General features: G+C 42.2%; 1 protein-coding gene across 1 annotated transcript in view; it reads right to left on the reverse strand.

Moving 5' to 3' along the window:
- The window catches only part of LOC139691921 (uncharacterized), a 390,242-nt gene extending 365,379 nt beyond the window's left edge, over nt 1-24,863 (reverse strand). Inside the window, exon 1 of the mRNA XM_071589869.1 lies at nt 24,301-24,863. Coding sequence (XP_071445970.1) covers nt 24,301-24,508 — 208 coding nt within the window. The 5' untranslated portion in view covers nt 24,509-24,863. The remainder of the gene's footprint in view (nt 1-24,300) is intronic.
- Between the last annotated feature and the right edge of the window lie 22 nt (nt 24,864-24,885).

Below are 24,885 nucleotides of genomic sequence, written 5' to 3' on the forward strand. Positions count from 1 at the left end.
AAAAAACTCCCTCGATAGTACAGACACAGATCGAGGAAATAGGTCCACGGGTGCCTATATTTTTGTCAAATATTTGAATCCATATCCTCAATTCCGACGTACTCATTTTAATAAAATTTTCATAAACAATTTGGGACTAAAAATATAATTTCTTAGTAGCCTCTTTCGACTGTCGAATGTATATTTTTTCACTTTAGTCACACTGTCCTATATTCACATATTTTACTCTCGTTATTATACGTATGCTTTAGTAAGTGTGACACAGCATATGGGATTTTTGGTGGTGCAACGTTCCTCTCGCGCTGCAGCATCTTCAGGCGATTGAAGGAGAGGCGAAGACAGACAAAAATAAAAGCGCTAAGGGAGAACAGTAAAAACAAGAGGACGGTAACGCTTACATAAAAAAGGCGAAATAATCAGCAAGGTTACCACACTGTTAGAATTCAGCTAGCGTGATGTCCAAATATGTTTTTTTATTTTTTGGCTAGTTTGGGTTAGTTTTATATTTATTGACTTAATTTTGTTTGACTACGTTGAGTTGAGCTATGAAAAATGTCTATCGATTACGAGGGGTTTGTTTCGGATGAGCGATCGTTCGGAGACAGCTCTTTTGAGTCCTCTCTGTAATGGGTTTACTAGAATTATCCTCCGAATGCGAAGACTTTTAATGAATAAACTGTGCATTAAGAACAGCGTAAAACAGTATTTTTTATTAACTTAGCATTGAGGTCGGACGGCATGACCTGCAACACCAGTGCGCACCTCATTTTGTCACAACCTCAGCATCGTCATATTGATGCCAGGACCTACGAACTAAAGATCATCCATTGCTGTTTTTAGCAGTTTTACGAAATGGCTTGTTAATTAATGAACGTAGAATTTCTTCATCGCCGATTCCCTCAGGTCAGTTCCATCTCAACACCGTGCTTTCGATTGTGATCGACTGGCAATTGTCACCACTCCGAGAGTGACACCTGCAACGCATCTCTTTCTTTCGTTGACAATTCAAACCCATGCATTTCTTACGTTTCTCACGACTCCCCTCTGTGCCTCCCGACTTGCTTTAGCTGCGTGCTTACAGTAAACATATCTCCTCGCAGCAGAAGGTCTCTCCGCCCGCGCCATTATACTCCCTTTCCACCCCCTTCACCCATGCTTAAAAAAATATACTTTTTCTACAGGTGCACACTTCCAATTTCGCCCGGGGATAAAGACGACGAAAGAGACCACTGGGGAGTGGGAGGGAGAGGTGGAGGAGGTGACTTGAATCGTGGACTCGGGAGGGCAAAAAAATACATATATATAAGGAGAAAAAGGAAGTGCGAGAGACGGAGAGGATTCCCGGAGAAGGGGGAGCGGCCCGGGTGGGATATTAAGAAAGGGGGAGGGAGAGAGAGAGAGAGGCAAGTGGGAGACAGGAAGAGAGTTGGAATAAGAACGGCAGGGGCGTGGGGAATAAAAAGAGAGAGAGAGTCTGGAGGAGCATTTCTATTGAGTTCTCCTCCTCTCCTGACGCCGTCTCGCATACAAGAATGAGGAGGGGGAGATGGGCGGGGAGGGGGCGTCCTGGGGGAAGGAGAGAAGGGGGACGGGCGGGTGGTCGGTAGGGTACACTGGAGTGTATAGAATGAGAAGATGGGGGAGGTGGAGATGCAAGGGGGGGCAGCTTTGTGAGAAGGCCTCCCTCGGGCGAGGGGCGAAGGAGAACGGGGTGCCCAGAGGGTGGAAGGAGGGTGGATGGGGGTGGGAGTGGAATAAGAGCGAGGCTTCTCCCCCCCCCACCAAGTTAAGAGGGGTGGGTGAAAGGAGACACACTTCGGAGGATGCCGAGGGGTGCAGAGAGGAAGGGGGAAGGAGAGAGGGGCGGGCAAGTAGGCGGTGCTCATGTGGGTGAATTGCGAGCAAGGCGAGCACATCTTCATATTATCCTGCAAGTTTCCACAAGGACGGGTGGCAGGGGGTGATACGTCACCAGTCATTATGGTAATTGGCAATCTTTAACGAAATGTAAACATTTACTTTCGGATAGATCAAACAGCCGAGCGAGGCGATTTCTTTTCTATATTGACGTGCCAGGGAAAAAGGATTTCTAGTTTTGGTCTGTTCGGCTCTCAATCTTCCTGAGAAATTTCCTTCAGTCGTCCGTTTTGCCAACGTAAATTGCAATCATCTACATCTTACACTGCAAGCCATCATAATTAGGCGGCGGGTACTACATAATGGAGATGATAGGTTTTTTGGGTTAGGTAGGTATAGTTTTATTTCCATGTAGTTAGAATTCCCAAGATGTATATTAAGTCAGTGGACACGGATTACGAAAGGAAAAATGAATTCCTAACATATTCCTCCTCAGAGGATAATCACTCTTAAATTCTCCTTGTGCCTAGGCTTTGTGATGCGAAGAAAATGGTTTTCCTTTCTATCAGCATTAAAGTTATGAGCTTTCTATTTATCTAGCAGTTTAAGTCGTGCTTTGTGTTTCTAGTGACTATCAACTAATAATTTCACATTATAATATGTCTGACAAGTGATACGAGAATAAGAAAGTGAACACGATGGTTCTGCTGGAAAAATTGAATTGGGAGTCTTTTAATTTTCTAAGAGAGCATACTAGTCCTCCGATTTTTGGAAAGGTACTGGGAACCTGGATTTTCTTAAAATATGAGAACAACTATAATAGCACCGAATTATATTGGTAGATCCGATCAGCGGGATAAATAAACAGAGACAGGCACAGTAACGTAAATTATATAAGTAATCATTCTCCCCTCGCACGTACAGCAAATCATAGCGATATAACACCAAAAAACACGGTTACAAATTAATTTCAAGAGTAATATCTAACAATTAATTCAAACATTACAATAATTGTGTGATGTATATTCGCAAGCATCTATTTTTTGCGAGTATTTTTGCAAAAGAGCTAACATGCACTTTAATGAATATATGAGTTAATTTTTCTGCTTGTAAGGCTGGTTCTCAAACAACTCCGCCACATAACCTCGCGAAATCTTGCGAGGTATTCATCTGACATGAATCCTGTTCGCTCCAAATGATTTTTGAAGAAATCGGCTGCATTACGGTGAATAATGTTCCATTCAGAATTTAATTCTGCTCTTGGTCCGAAATACACGACATAAATTCAAGGTGAGATTTCAGAAATGTGAATTCACAATCATCCTTAGCTTTTTTCTTTCGAGGAGTATCCCACCATTCGCTCAATAATACCAAGTGTCTTCAATCCAGCTCCGCTAATATTTGCAATGTATTTTCTTCATGTTAAATACGATTTTTGCTTGACCTTCCAAGCGTATTACATGGTCCGCCCGTACGATTTACACTATTTAAGAGGGTTAAGCTGCGCTCGATTAGGAGGTAAACTTCCAACGTAGGTGGCATAGAAGTAAAGGGAGTGGAAATGGGAGGAAGGCGTGGGGGGGGGTCTTTATGAGGTCGCGGGATGAGGTGGAGAGAGGGAGCAGAAGGGTGTGAGAGGGATAATAGTGGGGAGGTCTCTGAACTTAAAAGGGAGACCGGAAGGAAGGAAGGAAGCAGCAAAAGGGGGGGGTTTGGTCTCGAGAAAAATAATCTCCGAGTGGTGGGGGCGGGGAGGAGGGGTTTTGGCGAAGATGCAAGGGGTGACGCCCTGCTAGTGAGAGAGACTTTCTTAAAAAATTCGGGACGGCCTGGGAGAAGCGGCTGGGTGGGCTCACCCCTAGGGTTGCCAGGGACGACGGGAGGAGTTAGATATGCGTATAAAGGCTCCTCGGAGATTAATCAAAACTCTTGAAGCCCCGAGATGCGTGATGAGGGTGGCGTCTCGGTGGGAGATGACGGGGGAGGGGAAGAAATGTGGAGGGAGGGGAAGGAATTCGGAGAGAGGGGAGAGTTGGGGGTTACGAGGTTTTCTCACCCCTCTGTTATCGAGTCCAGGGTGCGTGGAAGGAAGGTTCGGGAAGGGGCGCCGGCCCCATCCCCACCTCACCAACACACCCCGACTTCGAGTGCATCTGTTCTTGAATTACGACGACTTTTGAGAACTCGGGGAGGGTCCGCACATGTCACAACCCTGCCCCCCTCTCCCCCCCATTTCCCCATGCGACACCTTCATATATTTTGCCGTGAGGATTTATGGCTTGAGTGAGTCCCTCCATGCGCCTTCTTTCGAAAGAATATTACCTTATTTCTCATGCTTTCACCATGATTTCAGAGCAATGCTATCACCAGTCTCGCCAAATGAAGAACCGTTACCACGTACGTACCTCTCCAAAACAATATTGTTGCTGGAAAATATATTTCATCGGTATTTCAGGGTGATCGCCTCTCATAGGAGTAGTAACTGCACAAAGCGCAAGCTTCTTCTAAGACATACGGACACGACGGCGAGTACATCGTTATATTTCTGTGGGTAACGTGGTTACATAGTCAAATTTCAGAACAATCGAGGATATGGTTAACTTTCTAGTGTCATATTTTTACCTAGTGATGTTCCATGTTACATAAACCTTAAGATAAACTTATCACCATCATGCCTGCCTTCTATATTATACATATCTTCCATATCCGCATGAAAAGCTTTTAATGTTTTGGTTACTCAGATCGGAAAGCATTTGGTGATACTAAGAAATTACTGACACTTTTCATAAAAGTTTAGGTTGGTGCATTTAGACTCACTGAATATTGAATGATATATCACACGGGGGTTAAACCCTGTAAAACAAAACGAGTTGACTAAATACTAGACTGGTGTTTTCTGATGAACATTCTGAAACATGCACCTAAATATATGTGTCATCGGCATAAAAGTGTGGGGCATTTTTAAAGGTTGTTGCCTGATTATTTCTTGTTCAGAGGAAACCGGCGGCATCTACTTAAATAAATAGTATGAAAAGGAGCTGTGTTTGCCACTTGTTTGCATTCCCATACAATGCTTACAGGAAAAGATATCGATAACATGAAAAAGGAACAATTTCAACTGATAGCGAGCCGGCCATCAACGCGTGGCAGCTGGTACGGTATCCTCTTAAGGTTCAGGAGTAACTCTCCTTCCGTCCATCACGAAAAATATTGGTATTTTAAACAATGGGAACACATAGTAGGCGTGTTGGCTTGCTGGTCTCCAGTAGCGAATAGGAGATAAGTTCGTCATGAACAGAAAAATAAAAGGTAGGACAAAAGCAAATATTTTTTTCATACCAATTTCGGAAATATTGAAGCAGGAGAGAACTTTGAGCTCATTCCCAAGTCTTGAACTTGATAACATTATCTACTTGTATAAAAACGGTCGAGTTGTGTGCTAGATTACCGTACACGAAGATAATATTAAGGGTAAACAACATTCGCCTACTATGAAAATATTTTAAAATAGAGTAACCAAATAAAGGCTGTAACTGATCAAAGTTTAGCCTAAACCTTAAAGTAGTTCCGTGGGTACTTACCCCCATAAACGTATTCTATTTTATTTCTTTCAATGCCTTTTACATCTCTTGGCCGAGTGCACCATGGCATAAACTATCCTCATCGCCGTAATATTCCATGTATCTAAATTTGCTGGCCTAATATCTTTGCCATATAATTGCTCTAAATTTTCTTACCACCTCTCCTGAATCTCTTTCGGGTCGATTGATAATTCCTCTTCCCGAAGGGTGAGTTATTTACTCCATAATTTTCATCGAAAAATACGCATTGAAACTACTTAAATTGTAATATTTTAGATAAAATTATAATTTTCAACAGATCCATGATATTGCCACAAAATCACGAAATGCGTCATACCAGTGCCTATTCAGTGGAATACTATGAATACTGTGGCGATTTTTTTTTCCTTTCAATGGATATTCCAAACTTTCCCGAAGTTAAACCTGGGGTAATGCGGTCTACCAAAAGTATCTCACCGTTCCCTTGCTTCTTTCAAAACGAAAACAATGCCATATGAACAGTGAGATATGAAGGAAAAGTTTCCCCCATTCTTTTTCGTTCAGGTTTATCACGAGCGGAAACTCCCCGGCTCGGCTCCGCCACGCACTGACCTCACTCATTGAGGCGCACCCCAGGATTGAAGCGCTGTGGGGGAAGATGGACGTGGGGGTGTTAGAGAGAGGGAGGAGGGAATTTAGGCAGGGAGACTGAGTGAATTTGCCTCTCGAGAGTGTTTGAACGGGGACGCCATCGCTTATCCATGTTTGTGTCCCCCATGAGCTGAACGTTTTTTTCCACTGCGGTCTCGGCGCGTGGTTTTAAAGCATGTTGGCCCCCGCTTTGGATTTGGATGGGAAGGGAGTCGAACGTGCCAGGGGGGAAGCGAGTGGAGAGGACCAGGATAGCAGTTAGGGGAAGCTCATGTGATTTTACAGAGAAGTCTTTGAGGTTTTCGAAGAGGGTGTGGGGAAGTGAGAGGGGAGGCGCGGAGTTCTTTCTGGCTGAAAAATAAATATAAATCCGGACACTCGTGGGACGGATTAATAACGGTTTAATTCTAGGCAGCGGAATGTCAAAAAAAGCTTTGATAGGTGTTTTTTGTATTGTGTATTTTCAAATAAAACAAAAGCCTTCTTTTGTACGTCAAACAAAGACTCCGGAGTTTATTTTTTCAAGGGAAAGATTCGGACGGCGATATTTTTTTAACTTTGCGATTTTACAGGGTGCGTTCCACAGATAAGACAATAGAATTTCCCGCGCCGCTCTTATTGGTTAAGGTGGGTTCAAAACACTTGGAATAAGTGGGGGGGGGGCAATAAGCTTTGCCGCAAAACCGGTCTCAGTGCTCTGTAAGCTGTGGAAGCGACAAAACGTGAGTTATTGCGAACCTCTACGCGCCGACCGTGTCACATAAAAAAATTGAATCGACGGTCGAGCAACACTACGCGATTACTAAGTTTTTTACTAAACTGAAAAATCTCTTGAGGAGACAAACAAAATTATTCGTAAGGCTTACGGGGCCTCTTCCCTGTCCTACTCACAAGTTTCGAGGTGGTTAAAGGCCTTTAAGGAGGGCCGGCGAGAGGTTTACGACGAAAAACGCTCTGGGTGGCCGTCAACCAGCAAAAACGATAACAATGTAGCTTGTGCTCGACAATTGTGGGACTCTGACCACCAATTGAGTATCAAGATGGTTGCCAATGAACTGAATTTGTCGTCTAATTTTGTGTTTCGCATTGTTACTGAAGATTTAGCGATGAGGAAAGTGTGGGCTAAGCTCTTTCCCGAGGCGTTTGCTACAACGCGCTACGAGTCCACGAGTTCCTGGCTAAACACCAGGTACCGACACTGCGCCACCCCCACTATAGTCCCGACGTCGCACCAAAAGACTTCTTTTGTTCCCTCGGATTTAGGCAGCCCTGAAAGGAACCGGTTTTTCGTCCATAGAAGAGATCCAATCAGCCGTGACGAAGACCTAGCGATGGGTTCCCGAAGACGCCTTCCAGGGTGCGTACCGGTTATGACTGAGTCACTGGAAAAAATTTGTAGAGACCCAAGGACAGTACTTTAAAGAATTGTAAGTGTTTGGAAAAATCTATTCAGTAAATTACTTTAAAATATAATCGCATTACTTTTGAAACATACCCTGTATATTTGTCGATTTCACACATAATCCAGTGTATTGTCGACGGAAAGGATGACCGTATACCTTACGGAATTATATGACAACAATCACAGGTATTTCAGAGCAGGTCTCGAGATATTTTGATCGGTGCTCGAAACTAAAAGAATCGAACAGGGTTGAAAACGTTAAAGCATGGACGACCATATTTTCAAAGCTCATTTTGGTTACTGGTCTTGAATAATCAACAGTCGCACTCATGAGACGTCAAAATGAGTTGAATATCCCTTTTTTGCATACTATATCTAAGATACTCTCAGTCGATACATTTTGCTGCAAAAGGCATGTTCTGGATTTGGTATAGCTCTTCAAAATCAAGAAAAAAACACGCACAATGAGTTAGAGATACTATAATTTCCATTAGGCACCGACTGATTTGAAAGCATAACGTGCCAGGGTATCTCTTAATATTCGGGCGAGCGGCTTTCTCCTGTAGATAAAACATTAATGGGATATCATAACTATTCAAACACAAGTTCAAAGAAACTGCGATGAATACCGGGACAGTAACTATCAACGGTGTCATCCGCTAATGAGCAGTACAATGCAACAAATTCAATATTAAAATATCACTCGCCTTGATCAGGATTCGAACTCAGTTTCATTTAATTAGCCAGAAAAAGTAAACACCCTCGTGTTTAAAAGTTGGCTTTAACCTCATGGATTGTAGTGCAACGCGGTCGGACATCGACGAATGTCGGACAATCGCCTTGACCGGAATGACGCCGGGGACGCCATTCCGGTCAAGGCGAATGATTTTTAACACTTTGAAATTGTTGTATTTTACTTAAACCCGCCCTAATTGATAATATAAATGCCATTCGATATAAAAATCAAAGTGTTTAATCATTCAATAAATTCTTGATTTCTCCTAAATTTACTCATTAAATCGTATTGTCAGTTCACGCAAAATGGAAATAGACGCCGAAATTTCAGAGGAGGCGAAATAAATATTCAAACATCTTGAGTAGCAATATTTCGTCAAAAGGCGACGGGAGTGCACGTATTGATCGAATTTCGCACCGTCGGGGGAGGCTTCATCCACGCCATGCATTTTACAAGCGGCTAACGGAATCAATCGATGGACAGAAGGGGAGAACAAAGGCCCTATCGAGGTTACTGATGCACGAGGGAATTGGCCCTATGCATGCATCAAACTCGGACGGATTTTAACTCACCTTCGGCATTCTCCTTTGAGGCCAGGGACCGTCATTCGCTCTCGCGTGACGCGACGTGAGGATGAGCTCCAAGTGTTGCCACAACCAAAGTAGAGGGAGGGAGAGATAGAGAGAGAGAAAGATAAGGGCAACCATCCATGGTGACGAGGAGGGGAAACCTTAATTAGGACAACCAAGACTCTTCACGGAGGACGCGGGCGGGCTCCAGAGGCCCTCGAGGCCCCGGAAGTGACCTTCGAATCTTCCGGGGAGCCCTTGGAAGACGCCGGACGCGATAGAACGTACGCCCACGAAGGCGACCCAACATCACCTCCTCACTCTCGCTCTCTCAAGACTCTGGCTTAATTAATTGGAGTACTGGAGCGGAAAACTCAGGTGTCCTAGTTGCGAGGATCTTGAAGACACAATAGTCAGCCTCTCTCGATCGCTGAATAATTAGAATCAATTCGAGAGGAGTACCCTGAGTCGATCGATGTGTTACGTAAGGTGGATGACGGAGAGGTTTCCGGCCAACGAAAGGAAATCCGATCTCTTCGGAACGAAAATGTGTGATATGACACCAATGTTTTTACGTAAACAAAACTATGACAGTAAGATTTCAAACAGTACTAAATGATTCTACATTTCCAAAATGCCTATTCATCTTAACACTAAATTCTAAGTGTGAATTGGACTATGATTTGGATATGAAAATTAATTCTGTTATCATGACCCCGCTAAAAGCGGAAAATACCCTGACTCACTTTCTGTTCCCCTCGATGCATTTCACCACTTCCATCTAATGTAAGCAGTAAACTCTTTCGCAGATTTCATTTTCTTTTCATTTATTACTGAAAGGATACAATTTCAAACAAAAATGTCTTAATTTTATAAGAAAATCTCTTTATTTAGCTCACGCAGGTATTTTGTTTTTATGATTATTGGCACCTTAGGGGTTTCCAAGAGACGTATAAAAATATGTCCAAAAATCGTGATCATGAAAAAATAAACACCTATTATCCCGAACTAAATGCGCCAAATCACGCACCACTGAAGCGTAACGCTGAGGATAATCAAAGCAAAATTCAATAAATTGTGGAAACCAGGAAAAGACAATTTATTTTTTGTGAAGGGGTGGGTTGGAAAAAATAAATTGAGTGTGTCACTGGTACTATAGTCTAGGATATTAACTCAGGAGCGTATAATCAAGTATTTCTGTTGGAACTGATGCCAAAGAGAATGCCACCGAAAACATTATTCCACTTAATGCCGCGAATGACTTAATGGCTTTTCACTTTCCGGACGCTTGCACAGACCAATGGAATGTACCGGATTCCCTATTCCATGGATATACTTTCTGCTTTAAAGAAATTAGCTACATGCCATAAATTCCTCCGCGTCAGAGACCAATCGCAAAAAGAGTGTCGGACTGCCAAACATCGATTTGCTCACTAGGATGAATCCTACATACCATGTAGACGTAGCATTTGTTATCAAAAAGAAATACTGATAACTATTACTCATTAATTTTATGCATCAATTATTTGAGGCAATGCGTATGATAGCGTCTTAATTCATGCACTAGGATATATGACTGCCATAAACTTGTCTTTAGAATGAAGATTATCTCATCAAAGGTTACTGAAAAAATAGTTATTTAAAGAAAATGTATTCTTAATATTATTATTGGTCGGCAATCAATTATAATTGCTATTTTCTCGCTCACTTAAGGAAGGAGAGCATACATATTCCCAACAGTTCCTTTTTCCATAAGGTGCCCCTTCAATGCAAATGCAAAGGAATGACAATGCGAGGTCACTGGAATGTACGACATTATTTAACTCCGATAAATCTAAACTACTTGAACACATTTTCCGACACTGGGACTTGGCGCAAATTCCATTCCATGAATGACCTATGAACCAACAGCCAAAGAAGAAACCTCGAGCTTTTTTTTTCCGTAAGCTTATTTCGTGGCGAACTTTATATCGCTGAAATTTCCATCGTACGGCTGAAAAAATGTTTTTGGCTTGTTGATCCCTTTGAGAGGGTCGCGTGCTTCTAAGGGTATAATTGAATTGACATCGGGTTCTCAGGGACCAAACCGCCACAGTTTTCAAGCACTAAAGCCCCTGGAGCGGCTCAAACTATCGACTCATTTTAGTCAAAGTGAGGGATTAATAACAGGTGGCAGATCATTTATGGCTTTTACTCTCTACATCAATCGACTCGAAGGTCTGTTTGATACTGGGTGGTGGAGCTAACCTCTAACCTCTTACTAAATCCTATGAAGTGTGAAATTAACATGCTGTGAGAAAATCAGTGAAAGTAGCGGGGGGGGAGTAGTTTTTTTCCTGCCACGCTTATGGTTTTCTTGGAAAATCTGGCACCCGAAAAATCAAAGAGCTTGGGAGAAGCTGAGGGAGTCCAGTGACACTGGGACTTGAAACCTCTCTTTTTGTGAGTAGTCGAAGGCTCACCTCAATATGCTCCCACGCCTCGAGGTTATTTCAACTCATTACATTTTATCAGTATGTTATAATTGCTATTCATGGAATTATGAAGGGCAAAAAATAAATTATAGTTTTCCCACCACTCAAACACAACTGTTCTACATGGTTTGGATAAAAAGTATCCGGAACAATTTTTTCCTGACGTGACTGTACGTTGCAGTGCGCTCGCACCGCGCAGGCTCGGTGATGGGGGGTCTGACCTTCAACAAGCTCCAAGCGCCAAGCGTCTGCGAGCGTTCGCTCAGGCTAGATCGTGCCTTTAGTGGATCCTTGTTGAGTGACTCGGTGCAAGGGCAACATTCAACGAACGAGTGAAGAGTGGTACGCCACAAATGTTTCACTGGGCTGGGAACATCAGGTACGGAGACGTTGGGCATGATTTTCCAAGTGTTCAAGGATGTCACAAATTGAATGTTTCAAGTGGTACAAGCTCTTCAAAGACAGCTGAGAGAGTATGAAGGACGAGCCCCACGCTGGGCGGTCGTCGACAACAAGAACTGACGACAGCGTGCTACGTGTGCTTGAAGTGCTGAATTGAGACTGTTGGTTAAGTGCGCGCATGCTCGCAGGTCTTTTTTAAATAGGTAAGTTCAGCGCACATCATTATCACTGAAAGTTCGGTGATTCGAAATGTTGGCGGTAAACTCGTCCCGATGGCACTCAGCTACAACTTCTCCAAGGTAACCTGACAAACAACGACATCGTGACGATTCCACAACACCCTTACAGTCCCGAATTGGCACCATCTGACTATTTTCTATTTCCAAAAGTGAAACCCTTCCTCAAAGGACACCACCATGGGACCCTAAATGTCGTCAAAGAAGCTTCCAGGCATTCACTTAAAGACCTTCCGGAATCCGCCAACCAGGGAGCCTTTCCGAAACTTTTCCCAATAGCTATTGTGCAAATCATGTAGCTATGATTTTCCTCAGAGAACAACATTGAAAGATAAAAATAGTGAATACTCGTAGTATAAAATATAAAAATATTACGTGAAAACAGGGGAACGGAGAGCCCGGGTTCGATTTCCGGGCAAGCCTCTCTGGGCATCCTTAGTTCCACCCAAGCTATATGATTTTTCGAGTACCAGGTCTTCCTAGGAAACCATAAACGGTACAGGAAAAGGCACAGGCCCCCTAACCTGATATGTAAATTTCACACGCCGTATAGGGCTTAGTATGGGTAAACTCTACCACGATCTACCAAACCGACCTTCATGGTGATTAAAGTGTCTATGTGTTTTTATATAAAAATATGAAATCCTTAACGATTTTTGCTATAGGGAAACGCGCGAAATCTGACTGCATTAGGAGCCTCTTCGCTAGAAATGGTCTCATTTTAGACTATACTATCGAAAATTCCAACAATAAATAGATGCCACGCGAGCAATACGCCATCGCGTATTGCGCACGCGATGAAAATCGTATGAGAGCACGGCATCAAAATTACATAGGATTTTTATGTGCTTGGTAGGTCCAAATTTTCTGCGTAGCATCTGAACAAAAACTGCGATAGGAACGTAAGAGCTTTAAGGAAAACGTATCGGACAACTACGTCTTGGGCAGTGGTCGAGGAGAACGCGAGACATAAGCACCGCGAATGCAGAGGAAGAAGGATAAGCAAACAACGAGTCGCATACAATCCGGAGGGGAACGAAATGAAAAGGACTTCATTCACCGCGCTCATGTGGGGTCATCACTTTTGGCGAGCGAAGTATTCAAGGACGACGGAACCTCTCTTAAACTTGCCCCACATCGAAACGGAATGACCTCCACGACGCGGAATCAGCAAGTCTCGGGCGGGGCACGCGAGGTGAGGGGCGGGAGAAGGTTGGCGGTCTCCCCCTCCTCCTCCGCCTAAGAGATCATAATCCGGACGAAACAAGCAGACGGGGGGGGGCGGGGCAGGAGAAAATTTCACAAAGTTCAAGTTCGAGAGAAACGGATGACTGCGTCTGAGTGGAGACTATTTATCAAGAGAGGCTAGCTTAAGGTACGAACGGAATTAGGTATACGTGGATATTTTAGTGGATATGGATGTGAGGGGTTCCAAGGAGGGAGATACTAAGAGTATGTTATCACTAAATTAGCTTACTCTTAACGAAACGCACCAAGGGACCCACAATATAACATCCCAGCCCACGGAAAATGTATTTCAATTTAAGTGCTCTACGCAGGGCACCTAAGTACGCTTGATACCGGGATAGCAATGAAAACTCCTGCCTAGGCCGGAATTAGAACCTGGGTCTTCGGAGTGGGAAGCCACTACACAGGTTACAGAACCGATCTTCAATCCTCACGAGGCCAATAGCTATAGATATCTTTAATTTAGACTAGATATCTTTATATCGCATTCTCTTGGCCAAAGAATCGAGGCACAAGGTTTCATTAGCCTCCAAGAATTTCAGTGGTAAATTACGTTTCCTCGATAGCTAAACATTTGTAGAGCAATGACCCGGCAAGTCGAAGGTCCATGGATCAATTCCCGGCGAAGGAAGTTCTTCTTCTGCTTGGAATCCGCACTCTTTGACTTTCCCACCAACCCGGTTTCGTCTTTTAAGTATTTATATTCCCTTTCTCCAAATCTTTATCCGTGTGAACCCCGGGTGAAAGCCCGATCTCAACTTCCACCGTTAAACTAACACTATCCCTTCCCCACCTTCCCTGCCCTTGCATACCTTCCGCCGAGGCTTCCCAAAGAGACAAATCTAACCTGAAGACCTAGTCGAAAACATCTATGAAGTTAGTGTCCTTTTACGAGGACACAAGGGAGTACACGCACCTATTTATGAATAAAAAAACCATAAACACAGTAATCAACCCGAAGGTCGCTTTGGTAGGTGATGGTAGAGTTCGCCCAGTACTAAGCCCGACGGCGCGTGAAATTCACACATCAGGGTAGGGGGGCCAGTTCCTTTCCCTGTGCCGGTTATGGTTTCCCAGGAAGATCTGGTACCCTAAAAATCACATAGCTTGGGTGGACTGCAGGTGCCCAGAGTACCTTGGCCGGGAATCGAACCCGGGCCCCTCCGGTTAGCTATGTAGAGAGTTCCTTCTCTCCCTTGTGAAAGGCGGCAGCGCCTACGAATTTTCGGTCAATACTCTTCAAGCCACGCAATAGCGCGCAATTAAGTCATACTATACGAGTACCAGATTAATGAGTAACCTGATATTAATCACTACGAGCACGTGCTCAAACATCCTGCCACACGCCCTCGCGGTGGCTTGAAGGGTATTGAGTAGGTAATGTAGATGTGAAAAGGGAGGGAGGGATCATCGGACGGCGGGGAGCGACAATAAGGAAAACAGGGAAGGGAATATTATTCTTTCTACGCGCCAAGAATCGAGAAAAAGGTCCCCGCGTGCCTCGCCGTGGACACGAATCCTGGAGAGACCACACAAAAATATGTGACTTCCCCTTGAAATTCTCCCGTTTCCCCTCGCCCCGCGCAGGGGGAGCGCGATCGCGAAAGGGGGGAGGTCGTCGCACCCCCGCCGCTTTCTCTCCTCGGGAGCGAGAGGGGGTGTTGAGCCCGAAGGGACGCCACCACCTCAAAACTCCCGTTGAGACCGAAATCGGAGTCGATTGAGGGAATCGTGGCGATTGACCAGAGTCAATTGTCTCATAAAAGTGGCTGGGACACTTCCTGCAGATTATATAGACTCTTCAGACAGGTGCCGGCGACTTTTACAGACCACGGAAAATTCAACATCGAGGGTAAGTTTCACATCGATGTGGCATGGCTGTTGGACTTATTTTTTTCCATGTTTATTTCAAACGGTGGATAGGGCTGCTGGGTGTTATTAGCATGCCTACCAGGGCCAATTATTTCAAGCAAACCAATTATATGAAGCATTAATTATCTACGCTATGCTAAGAACTTTCACCCTTGAAGGATCCTACAAGATTTAGAGACTTTTAATACTCGAGAAGTTAGCGTTTTTGAGCGGATAAACTCAGTTGATTAAAACTTTCCTCGTGAGGTTTCCAAAACTGGAACTAAATTCTTGCCATAAAGGCACGCGCGCAACAGATACACCACACGCGCATTAGAATAACCACCTAAACACGGATCAATTCGATGATAAGATACTGCACTATAATCAACCAGTAAAATATTGTTTCCCCGCAGAACGTTTTTCTCTCATTGGAGAGAAAGTTGGAATGTGGCAGAGTAACTCTTGTGGATGACATATGAAAGCAATTTCCTACATGTGGTCTGACTACACTCAATGTTAGTCCTCTTGGATAAAAACACATGGTAAGTTAAGATTCAATGCGTATTCTTCCTTGTAATCAATAGAAAACTCCGATTCCTTTGTGGTTAGCGATGACGATTACCCACAGTTAGAGTACCCTCATTAACATTACCTCGACAAGAAATTAGAACATTGGTAGCAGTCGATTTCTAAAAACCTTCAGATCTCAATTTTAGCCTGAGCAGTTATACACTCCGAAAAGGATTTTCTTAAAAGGCTCTAAAACTAGTAGAGGAATAACTTGGCGTTTAAGCATAAGAGAATATAAGCTTGAAGTTGCCTTGGCCTTTAAATCTTCCCATATCGTAGTAATCCAAAGGACTACAAGTTATTTTAACTCAATATGCTAATTTTCTAAACTGTGCCGGATACTGCATGAAAACAACAATCAACATAAGTTAATCAAAGATAGACTATAACACATGATAAATATGGAATAGCAAAAACATTGGTGCTCGTGCATGTACGAGGATAACATGAAAAGTTTTCGGTTCCTCAATGAACTTCTTCGATGTTTGGTAAAAGAATGATTTAACTAGTCTACACAATATCCCTTGACTTTAATACACTTGGTCCAGCGTTTCTCGGACATCAGCATTCCTTCCTGGAAGTGAGAGTCTGGAAGGCTGTGAAAATATTCATCTACGGCCCTCTCAATTTCTTAATTGGACGCGAAGCGCTTCTAAGAAACAAATTTATTCAAGTTTGGGAACAGATGGAAGTCTGAAGGTGCTTACTCAGGAGAATAGAGGGATGGCCGTGGTAATCGTACCCCAAATTGGGTAAATTTTCCCATCACCAACGGAGCTTTGTGAACAGGTGACAGCAGGTTGCACGGGTGAAAGATTTTTTTCTTCTAGAAGCAAGGCCTATTTTTGCAAATTTTGCCATCCAACAGGTCAAGAAGGTTGGAGTTATATTCACCTATTATTGTTCTGCCCTTTTCAAGGTAATTGATTGACAGGATCCCTTTCGCATCCCAAAACACACAAGAAATGACCTTACGGCAGATGCAATCGACTCCGCTTTTTTTTTGCGCTGAACCACAGGCTTCCACACACTGCTTCGACTGCTGTTTAGTTCCTGGCGTGTAGTAGTGGACCCATTTCTCATCCGGGGTGAAAAATAACCGCAAAAAATCTGTCGGTTTCCTCTTGAATCGGCCCAAACGTTGCTGCGAAAATCGTTTTTGTATATGCTTTTGATCGGCATTAAGCAAATGCAGCACCCACCTTGCGCAGAGCTTTCGCATCTCTAATTATGTTTGCGAGATGTTTCACACCCTATTTTCAGACATCCCCACGGCCTAAGCTATCTCACTTTACTTCAATAGCCTATCGCCAACACGATATTGTGCACCTTTTCGATGGTTTCCAATGTGGTTGCGGTTTTTTGCCGTCCTTCACTTAGTCATCTTCGAGGGATGTGCGACCACGTTTAAATTCAGCTACCCACTTTTTTATTGTTGACATTAAAGGAGCAGAGTCCCCGTACAATTCGGTTAACATCGGTTTAATTTCCTTACGGGTTGATCCATGCAAAACGAGGAATTTTATGACCACACGATATTCATGTTTTTCTATTTTAACAAGAAACACGAAATACGTCTGCTGCAACAATAGTTGTAAACGAAATACTTAGGAGATCAAGTTAAAAATTGTCCAACGAACTATTGACACGTGCATTCAGGCAGAAATCTTACATTTTCACCGAATAGAACGCCATCCCCGTGTCAGGCCGAGAATCTTTCACCACACCTACACAATCCATTACTATTGGAACGTAATCCATTGACTTAATTGTGTAATTGCTGCTTTGAATTCGGAAACCAGGTGGCCCTTAAAATCAGACCCGCAATAACTCAGAAAGACTGCCTAAAGTTATAATTTATGAACATCATATAAATGTACTTATTGGGTCGGAAAATAGGATACTGAAATAATACTCTCACCAAATGCTAACCATGTTATTGTTTTTGTAATATTTTTTTATTTTAAAGCTGACTACGCTGAAAAATAAAAAAAATCTACCCGTGCTTTTCTATTTGTTCCTAAGAGCATGAACGACCCACAAACCCTCATATTCATCAAAATTCCATTCACTGATGCCTGTAATAAATTTACAAAAGGAAAACTAAAATTAAGTTGTGCATTGCCCTTGGCGAAAGAAAAAATCGACCCCGCACCATTTGGGTTACCAGATGGCTAATTATTCTATCCAATATAACCCGACCGCTTGGCCATTTAGACTCATTTTTCAATGTTATTCCAATTACCACTTGGGTGACTTGTTTAAGCCAGGTATGCCGCTATTTCCTTCGGATAGTAACATAAAACATCTATTTCTAGTAGGATTCCCCGCAAAGAATATATCGCCAGGTAACTACAAACGAATAGATCATTCTCCCTAAGAGATACGTAATTACATCAGAGCCGTATAGTTTAAAGAGGCGTCAAGAGTGTTTGTGACGACATCGTGGGTATCTGCCAACGAAAGATAATTTGATAATTGCCCTGGCGCAAAATAGGTCCCGAAAGTAACATATAATTGAACTTATATTTAGTGCGTTATTGATTAAATAACTTTGACGTTGTACATCATGTATATCTTCATCGTAATCGACTTAGTGCGTATGAATTAGCAGCATATTGATGTGGCACATAATTTTTCCTCATCACCATTATAGAGTGGCCCCATCTCCATAACCTTTCAATGCATTCAGTTGACTCATTCCTGAATGAAATCAACTGATAATGCTTGCGGAAACTATGGGTATTCTAAAAGTAACCCTAAATACGAAATTAGCAGTACAAAGACAGACCGACACAATAAAAACCCTTCGGCCTCTGGTAACCACCTGGTTGTTTCAGAACGATCGAGACATTCTCGTAAAAAGCCAGTGAGTACGCCATGAATAATGCTCGATCTCATAGTGCCTTAAACAGTTTCTCTTTTGAGTAAAAGATCCAGCCGAGTTAGCTAGGTTTTAACTTGACTTCCTGCATTGATCTCATTTATTATATTATCTGGCCGTTATTCACTTTGTGGCCCAAGAGCTACAAACGAAAAACGCTCATGACGGTATTGATAAGTATTGATTATTACTAGAGCATTAGGCAAGTGGCAAAGTGTATGTATCATCATCATCAGACCAAAAGAAATATCGTAAAAAGGCATAAAAATTCTTTCCGTGATCCAAAGTACTATTTTTTTCCGTGAGACATTTTCGCTGAAGGAAAAGCATACTTTTTTTATCTTTGTTTGAACATGATAACATTCGATGCGAAGCTTGAACCTGAACGCCTCGAGGTCAAGCAAAAGGGGAAGTACTTCAAATAGACGTGTGACTCAGCGGTCCCCGCGACAGAGCGCTGGACAAAGGTTCAATTTCCTAGGAACAGAAATGACACACTGAGACTAAAAAGACATATTTGTAGAAACCTTACAAATTAGCCATGCTGATAAATAAAATGCACAAAAATCAAGGAAAAATTAAAGTCAACTGAGAAAATAACAACAAATAAGGAAGATAGATTCTGCTGTTTACTGCATCATAAGGAAGATTTTCATTTGCTGCGAATAACATCGAATGATTCACATAAAATTTCATACTCAAACGAGATATATTTAAGAATCAAACCACCACTATAATTACGCTACACTGAAAGATAATGAATCAGTTCTTGTGTGGCATGCAAGTACTTATCAACATTGACGTTAGAGTTCTACGGAATGAACTCAAGAGCCTCATTGTGTACTGTCGTTTTGGTAAAAGTAAACGCAATGACGTCTCTACCAATCGAGATTAGATAAGAAGTAAACCATCAATTATTCAATTTTAACGTGATTCGTATAATCTTTCAACGCTTGAAAATATATGCTATTCTGAACGCCACTGGACGATTCTGGACGATTTCATAAAACTGACTACCAATTCAATCCCCAGGCATGACACACGTCATCCTGTACTTCTTCTATAACTAATACGTCAAAGGCACCATATCATGAAGTGAGCCATTCTTGTGATTTTCCTTAGAAAACAGACCTAACATTTGAAAGAAATGGGGCGATTCTACCATTTTTAGAGTCGAGAAAGGGATTTAACCGGTCTCCCCTTCGGGAGAATCGTCAAATTACATTTAATAGATGCGATTTTGCAACACCATTAAGAAACAACTTCCGATCCAGATTTCATTGAATGACCACTCCATCAGGTGACGTTCTAACATTTTATATGGATATGAACGTACTTTTGCGCTTTGCAAACTGAAATGAAACTTTGCATGAAAAAATATGAAAGTCATTATGAGCAGTTTGCTTCACCAATAATTCCCCTTTTTCAAGCAAAGCTCGCTATGCAATTGATAATTATCATCAAACAGGTCTCTACTGACATTGAACGCCTGTGTATTTTATGAAATTGATGCAATATAGATTTGTTAGGTAATAAGGAATACAAATAAATAATTATATAACCTAGCAATTAGCGATTCCTTTCTTTTAATTAAACTTTAAAATATTTAAAAGAGAAAAAACTTTGATGCTAAAGAGAAATGGTTCATCGGCAGAAAACTATTATCTGAAACGTTTACGATAAAATTTACGAGTACGACTATATATCGTGCGACTAATATTTCAGGGAATTCATAGTAAACAATAAATGAATAAAAAATTTAAATCTGGACCATTATTGTATAGACTTCAATGAAATGCCTTGGGTGGAAAAGGTTTGAAAGATGTAGACGAGATGAATCATCAATCGGGAAATATTTGACTGCTAGGGTATTTTGGCGGACGGATAGTTAAGATGAAACGGGAGTCTTCTATCAACCCCTGAAAGAGATTGTAAAAATATAACCTTTGATAATATATTTGAGACCATTACCAAACCGTTTTACGAAATACAGATATTTAATATATTACACATATTTAGAGATATTTTTTAACACGGTTTTAAGTATATTAATAAAGGTTGTTTTGTTAACTATTTCAGAGGTTGTGTAGACCCTTCCCAAGTCACCTTAATGGTGTCTACCTGAATAACCTACCGATAAAATATGTACCTCTTGATGCAATAACGGGAAAATTTGCAACTTTAAGGTATCTCAAATTTCGACTGTGATTAACCAAGGTTTTTTGTGGTAAACGAATTGTATGAAAGATAATTAAAATCCGTCTGACCGTGACTAAAGTGAACCTATTTTAATCTGTCGTCTAACCCAAATGCACATAAGGTTAGGGACACATTAAAACTACTCAATGACGGCAGCAAAATTTAGAACACTGTGCATTAACTTAACAGGTACACGTTCCTAGTCTCCTGTTTAAGGAAGGTGTATCGTGGGCCCTAGCCTCTATCACGCATCGCGTGGTCTCCTCTTGTTTGCTGTACTACATCATTTACTCCTTCAGTTCTTCATATTTCTACATCAAAACCCGCCATCGTAAAAGCCTATTCTCTTCTTTCATATCCTTTGCGTGCCCAACATTGTTCCTTATATCGCAACCGTCGTCACCCCCATACCTCTTAGTACCACCTCCATCCACAATTTCTCCTTTCTTCGAATTATGCGTGGCAACATCCTATCACTTCTCAACGTATTTAAATCTTGGTCGCAAGTCTTCTTCTCTGTGCCACTGGTTTTAAACATTATTCACCGCGTCAAAATCTAGAGGTCTCTCACCTTCGGTCCTCTTGCCTCAAAGCACATCAACGAAGGAAAAAAAAATAATATCGCTCGAAGGAAAAAAATCGAAGCAATACTCGCATTTAATATAAATTGCCTCAAAGCACAAAACGTGTGCATCATCACTGAGAGATAGTGGAACCCATTCCCAATTATTTCCCGATTTTCCTGACGTCTATTTTCCTCCTTTTTCCCGGAATTTTTGGAATCTGGTCAGTTACTTTTTGCGTGTCCTCCCTTCATTGCCGCCCTGTCAGTACCTTCGCAGCCGGTCCCATGGCAGCTACGGTTTCCGCCAAATCCTGCATTCACGGCGCCCAAAGGCAAACACGGAAAGATCTCGCAACTTACAGGAACATCGTTCTCATCAATGATTCTCGATCCCCATATCATATTACAGGTTCACATACGAAATTTCATGCTCTTAAAAATATATCCTTCGCCCATATACTCCATTTTTTCCCGAAATTATGCGTAAAAGTTGAACAATTCTCGAATTTTCTCAGATTTTCCCGACTGAAAGGCCTCCCTGGGAGAGGATTTTGACGTCTGATGACTTAACTATCCACGCCGAAGTCGAAAACGGCAGGGTTTGTTGGGGAGTGTGACAGTGGGGACGTTTTCAGGGGGACACGATTACCAAAACGGCGAGCGGGAGGTGGAGGGCGGGTGGACGAAATTAGGGGGGGAGGGAGGGGGGTATGAGCGACCTCGGGAGAATCACGAGGGAGACCAACGTGAGCTGGCCTTCGCCCAAGGCAGAAGTCTCTCTCACTGCCGTGTTAACCCGCGCAGAAGGAACGAGGTAGGGGAAAAAGAAGCGGAGAGCATTCCCTTCGAGGGGCCACGGGCGGCGCACTAAAGTGATGAGAGACTGCTTGGAGGGAAGGGGACGAAAGGGAGAACACGAAGTAACAAGTGAAAGAAAACGAAGGGATCAAATAACCATGAGATAACATTATTCGATTTCTATGATGTTTCCTCGGTCGTAACAGATGAATTCACGAATAGTGATAAAACATTTTTTCGCCACGTGGTCAATATAATATACTGGTCTTCTTCCACATCCTAGGGTAAAATAATAAACAGGAGGCTACATATTTCTGCTTTCCCGACTATCCAACGTGACTTGTTAAAAGGGCAGCAAAAAACTGTTGCCATTTTGATTTATTTCTCATTGTGAGAAACATTAATGAGGCAAAATTTTAGTCTTGAAAAAAGGAGGATGGATAGACGGATGGAAATTGTGTTTTCATGTAACAATAAAATCAGCCATTGGCAGATTATGAGCTTCGAGTTTAAGGAAATAAATTGGGAACAATGCGCTCCTTACAAACGATGATTCGTGTTTGCATTAAATTGCATTAATAAAGGTATGCAATGAGAGAGAAAGCTGACAAGGGTATACACATTCTATGGAATTAATAAAAAGATGGCGCCAGAGAGGTTAGCCACTGAAGGATTTGAATGAATACGAAAGAATTAAAAGGGCAGGCATTCGTGGATGTCGATATTTTCTAAATAAATTTAAAAAATGCATATTAAAACACAGATACAGTGGTACTTTTCCATACATACTTTTTGAAACAATGAGTTTCACAATCTTAAATCATCATACGTTAAAAAGACTGAACATAGAATTAGGGTATATAAACATAAAAACTTCGAACGCCTCCTACAGTTAAGATCTAACAATGAAGTTTAAACACTACTAGCGTTTCTTTCTGATAAGTTGTAACACTGCGAAACAAATCATTCCAACAAACATCTGCGGAAGAGTACTAATGTATCCGTGTCTGAATTTTCAAGCGTTGCATGGAGTAAAGTCTGATGCATTTGAGTAAAATAGTTTTTTAGATTAGAGATTTTCTAACTCATATTTATTTCCCGGGAATAAGATTTAAATATTTTAATGTTTCATTATCAATTTGCAGTTTTCAACTCAGGGTGACATAGTAAATGATTATCCAAATACACAGGGATAATATATTCGATTTTACATGTGACAGATGATAATTCACGAAATGTTGCAGAGCAGTGTTGGAGGTAGAAAAGCTAAAGAACGAAAACTCATAATTACAAGTAAATAGGGACGGGATATGCCAGACTTACGACGGTCAGAAAAAGTACATAATGAAGGGAGATTGATAAAAAGAAAGAAATTGAGAGTAGGGAAAAGATAGTAATCCTATTAATAAACCTAAATATTTATTCTATTACAGAGTAATAATCAGTAAATAAACTGGTTCTTGACCTTCTGACAGTGTCCGCCCCCTTCATTTCGTTCGAAAAGTCTATTTTCTTTTTAGCTCTCCTTCGTTTACCCAACATTCTCCCTTACGTAAGAGCCTTCAACATTCCCCCACCTCTCAACGTCTCATACGCGTACATCCTTTTTTTTCTGCCTAATACCCAATTCCCCGACCAACTTGCTCTATTTCTCTAATGGTAATTTTTATGGATTCTGAGAAAGAATCCTGAGCTGACGGTCAACGTTACGTCAGTTAAAACTGCTGAAGAGATGCGGGTAATATTTTCGTCAACGTGTTTTGAATAATACAGAATTTTCTTCGGAGGAATCGTTCCTCTTGCGCATTGTCATGAGCAAACCTTACGGAAGGCACGGATAAATAGCAGACAAATGATACAAAGATTTAAGAGGCGTTAACTCAATATGAATTTTGTACTGTGGCACAAATGTTAAACATGTCCTTAAAGGACGGTGATACTAGGGAGAAAGATAAATTGAGGCTTTAATTATAAGTGGAAATTCGGAGCAGAGATGAATTGAAATATATAGTAGGTAACCAATAGCTGGGGAGTAGACTATTGAGGCTTGGGTGATATGAATCATCTCCGCATCACGAACGAAATCAAACGTTGAAATATTTACCCAGCATGGCTCGGGAAAATCATCATCGGGCCAACGAACAATATCATTTCTCACTTTACATTAAATTCCGTTTGAAGGTCAGAAATAGCTCCGGGATGGTGGAGGACGAGAGGACAAGGGAGGGGAAGGAGACACGAAAAAGGGTCCAGAGGCGGGGGGGGGAAGAAAGGATATAAGATATAAGTACTCACCGAGGCTGTATCTCCAAAAATCCTTAAGGGGTATATTCCCGTTACGACCACCCAAGAGGTACACGTGGCCCCCGACGAGGGTTGCGCTATGCTTGGATCTCGACGCGGGGGCAGTGGCCGCTGGGGGGGAGGACCCCTGGGACGAAGATGAACCCCCAGAGTCTGACGCGCCGGGGGTGGGGTTGGCTGGGCACACGGCGCTCCACATATCGCCGGTCCTTACTTCTTTGAGGAGATCGACGAAGGCACCCGGGACCCAAGATCCCTCGTCTCCAGCGGCGAATGAGACACTCGCGGATTAAAAATCAATTTCACACTCCCTGAGACATTCGGGAGTGTGTCGGGAGCGAAGATTCCACTGAGGAGCCGAGGAAATAAATGTACGCGGAATTATCACCCCTGGGCCAAGGGTAAGGTGAGGATTCCGAAGCGTTCGGAATTACCACACGATAAGTACCAAAGAATGTAATACATAAAAGCCCACGCACATGACAGATCACGATAAAGATCCCTAAACACGGAAATATTGATTCACCCAACGCCTAACGTTGTGTTCTTCAGTCCTTAAAAACTATCTAATCACGA

The sequence above is a fragment of the Hetaerina americana genome, unplaced genomic scaffold, assembly GCF_022747635.1.
Source record: "Hetaerina americana unplaced genomic scaffold, ioHetAmer1.1.p SCAF_4, whole genome shotgun sequence".
NCBI classification, from domain to species: domain Eukaryota; kingdom Metazoa; phylum Arthropoda; class Insecta; order Odonata; family Calopterygidae; genus Hetaerina; species Hetaerina americana.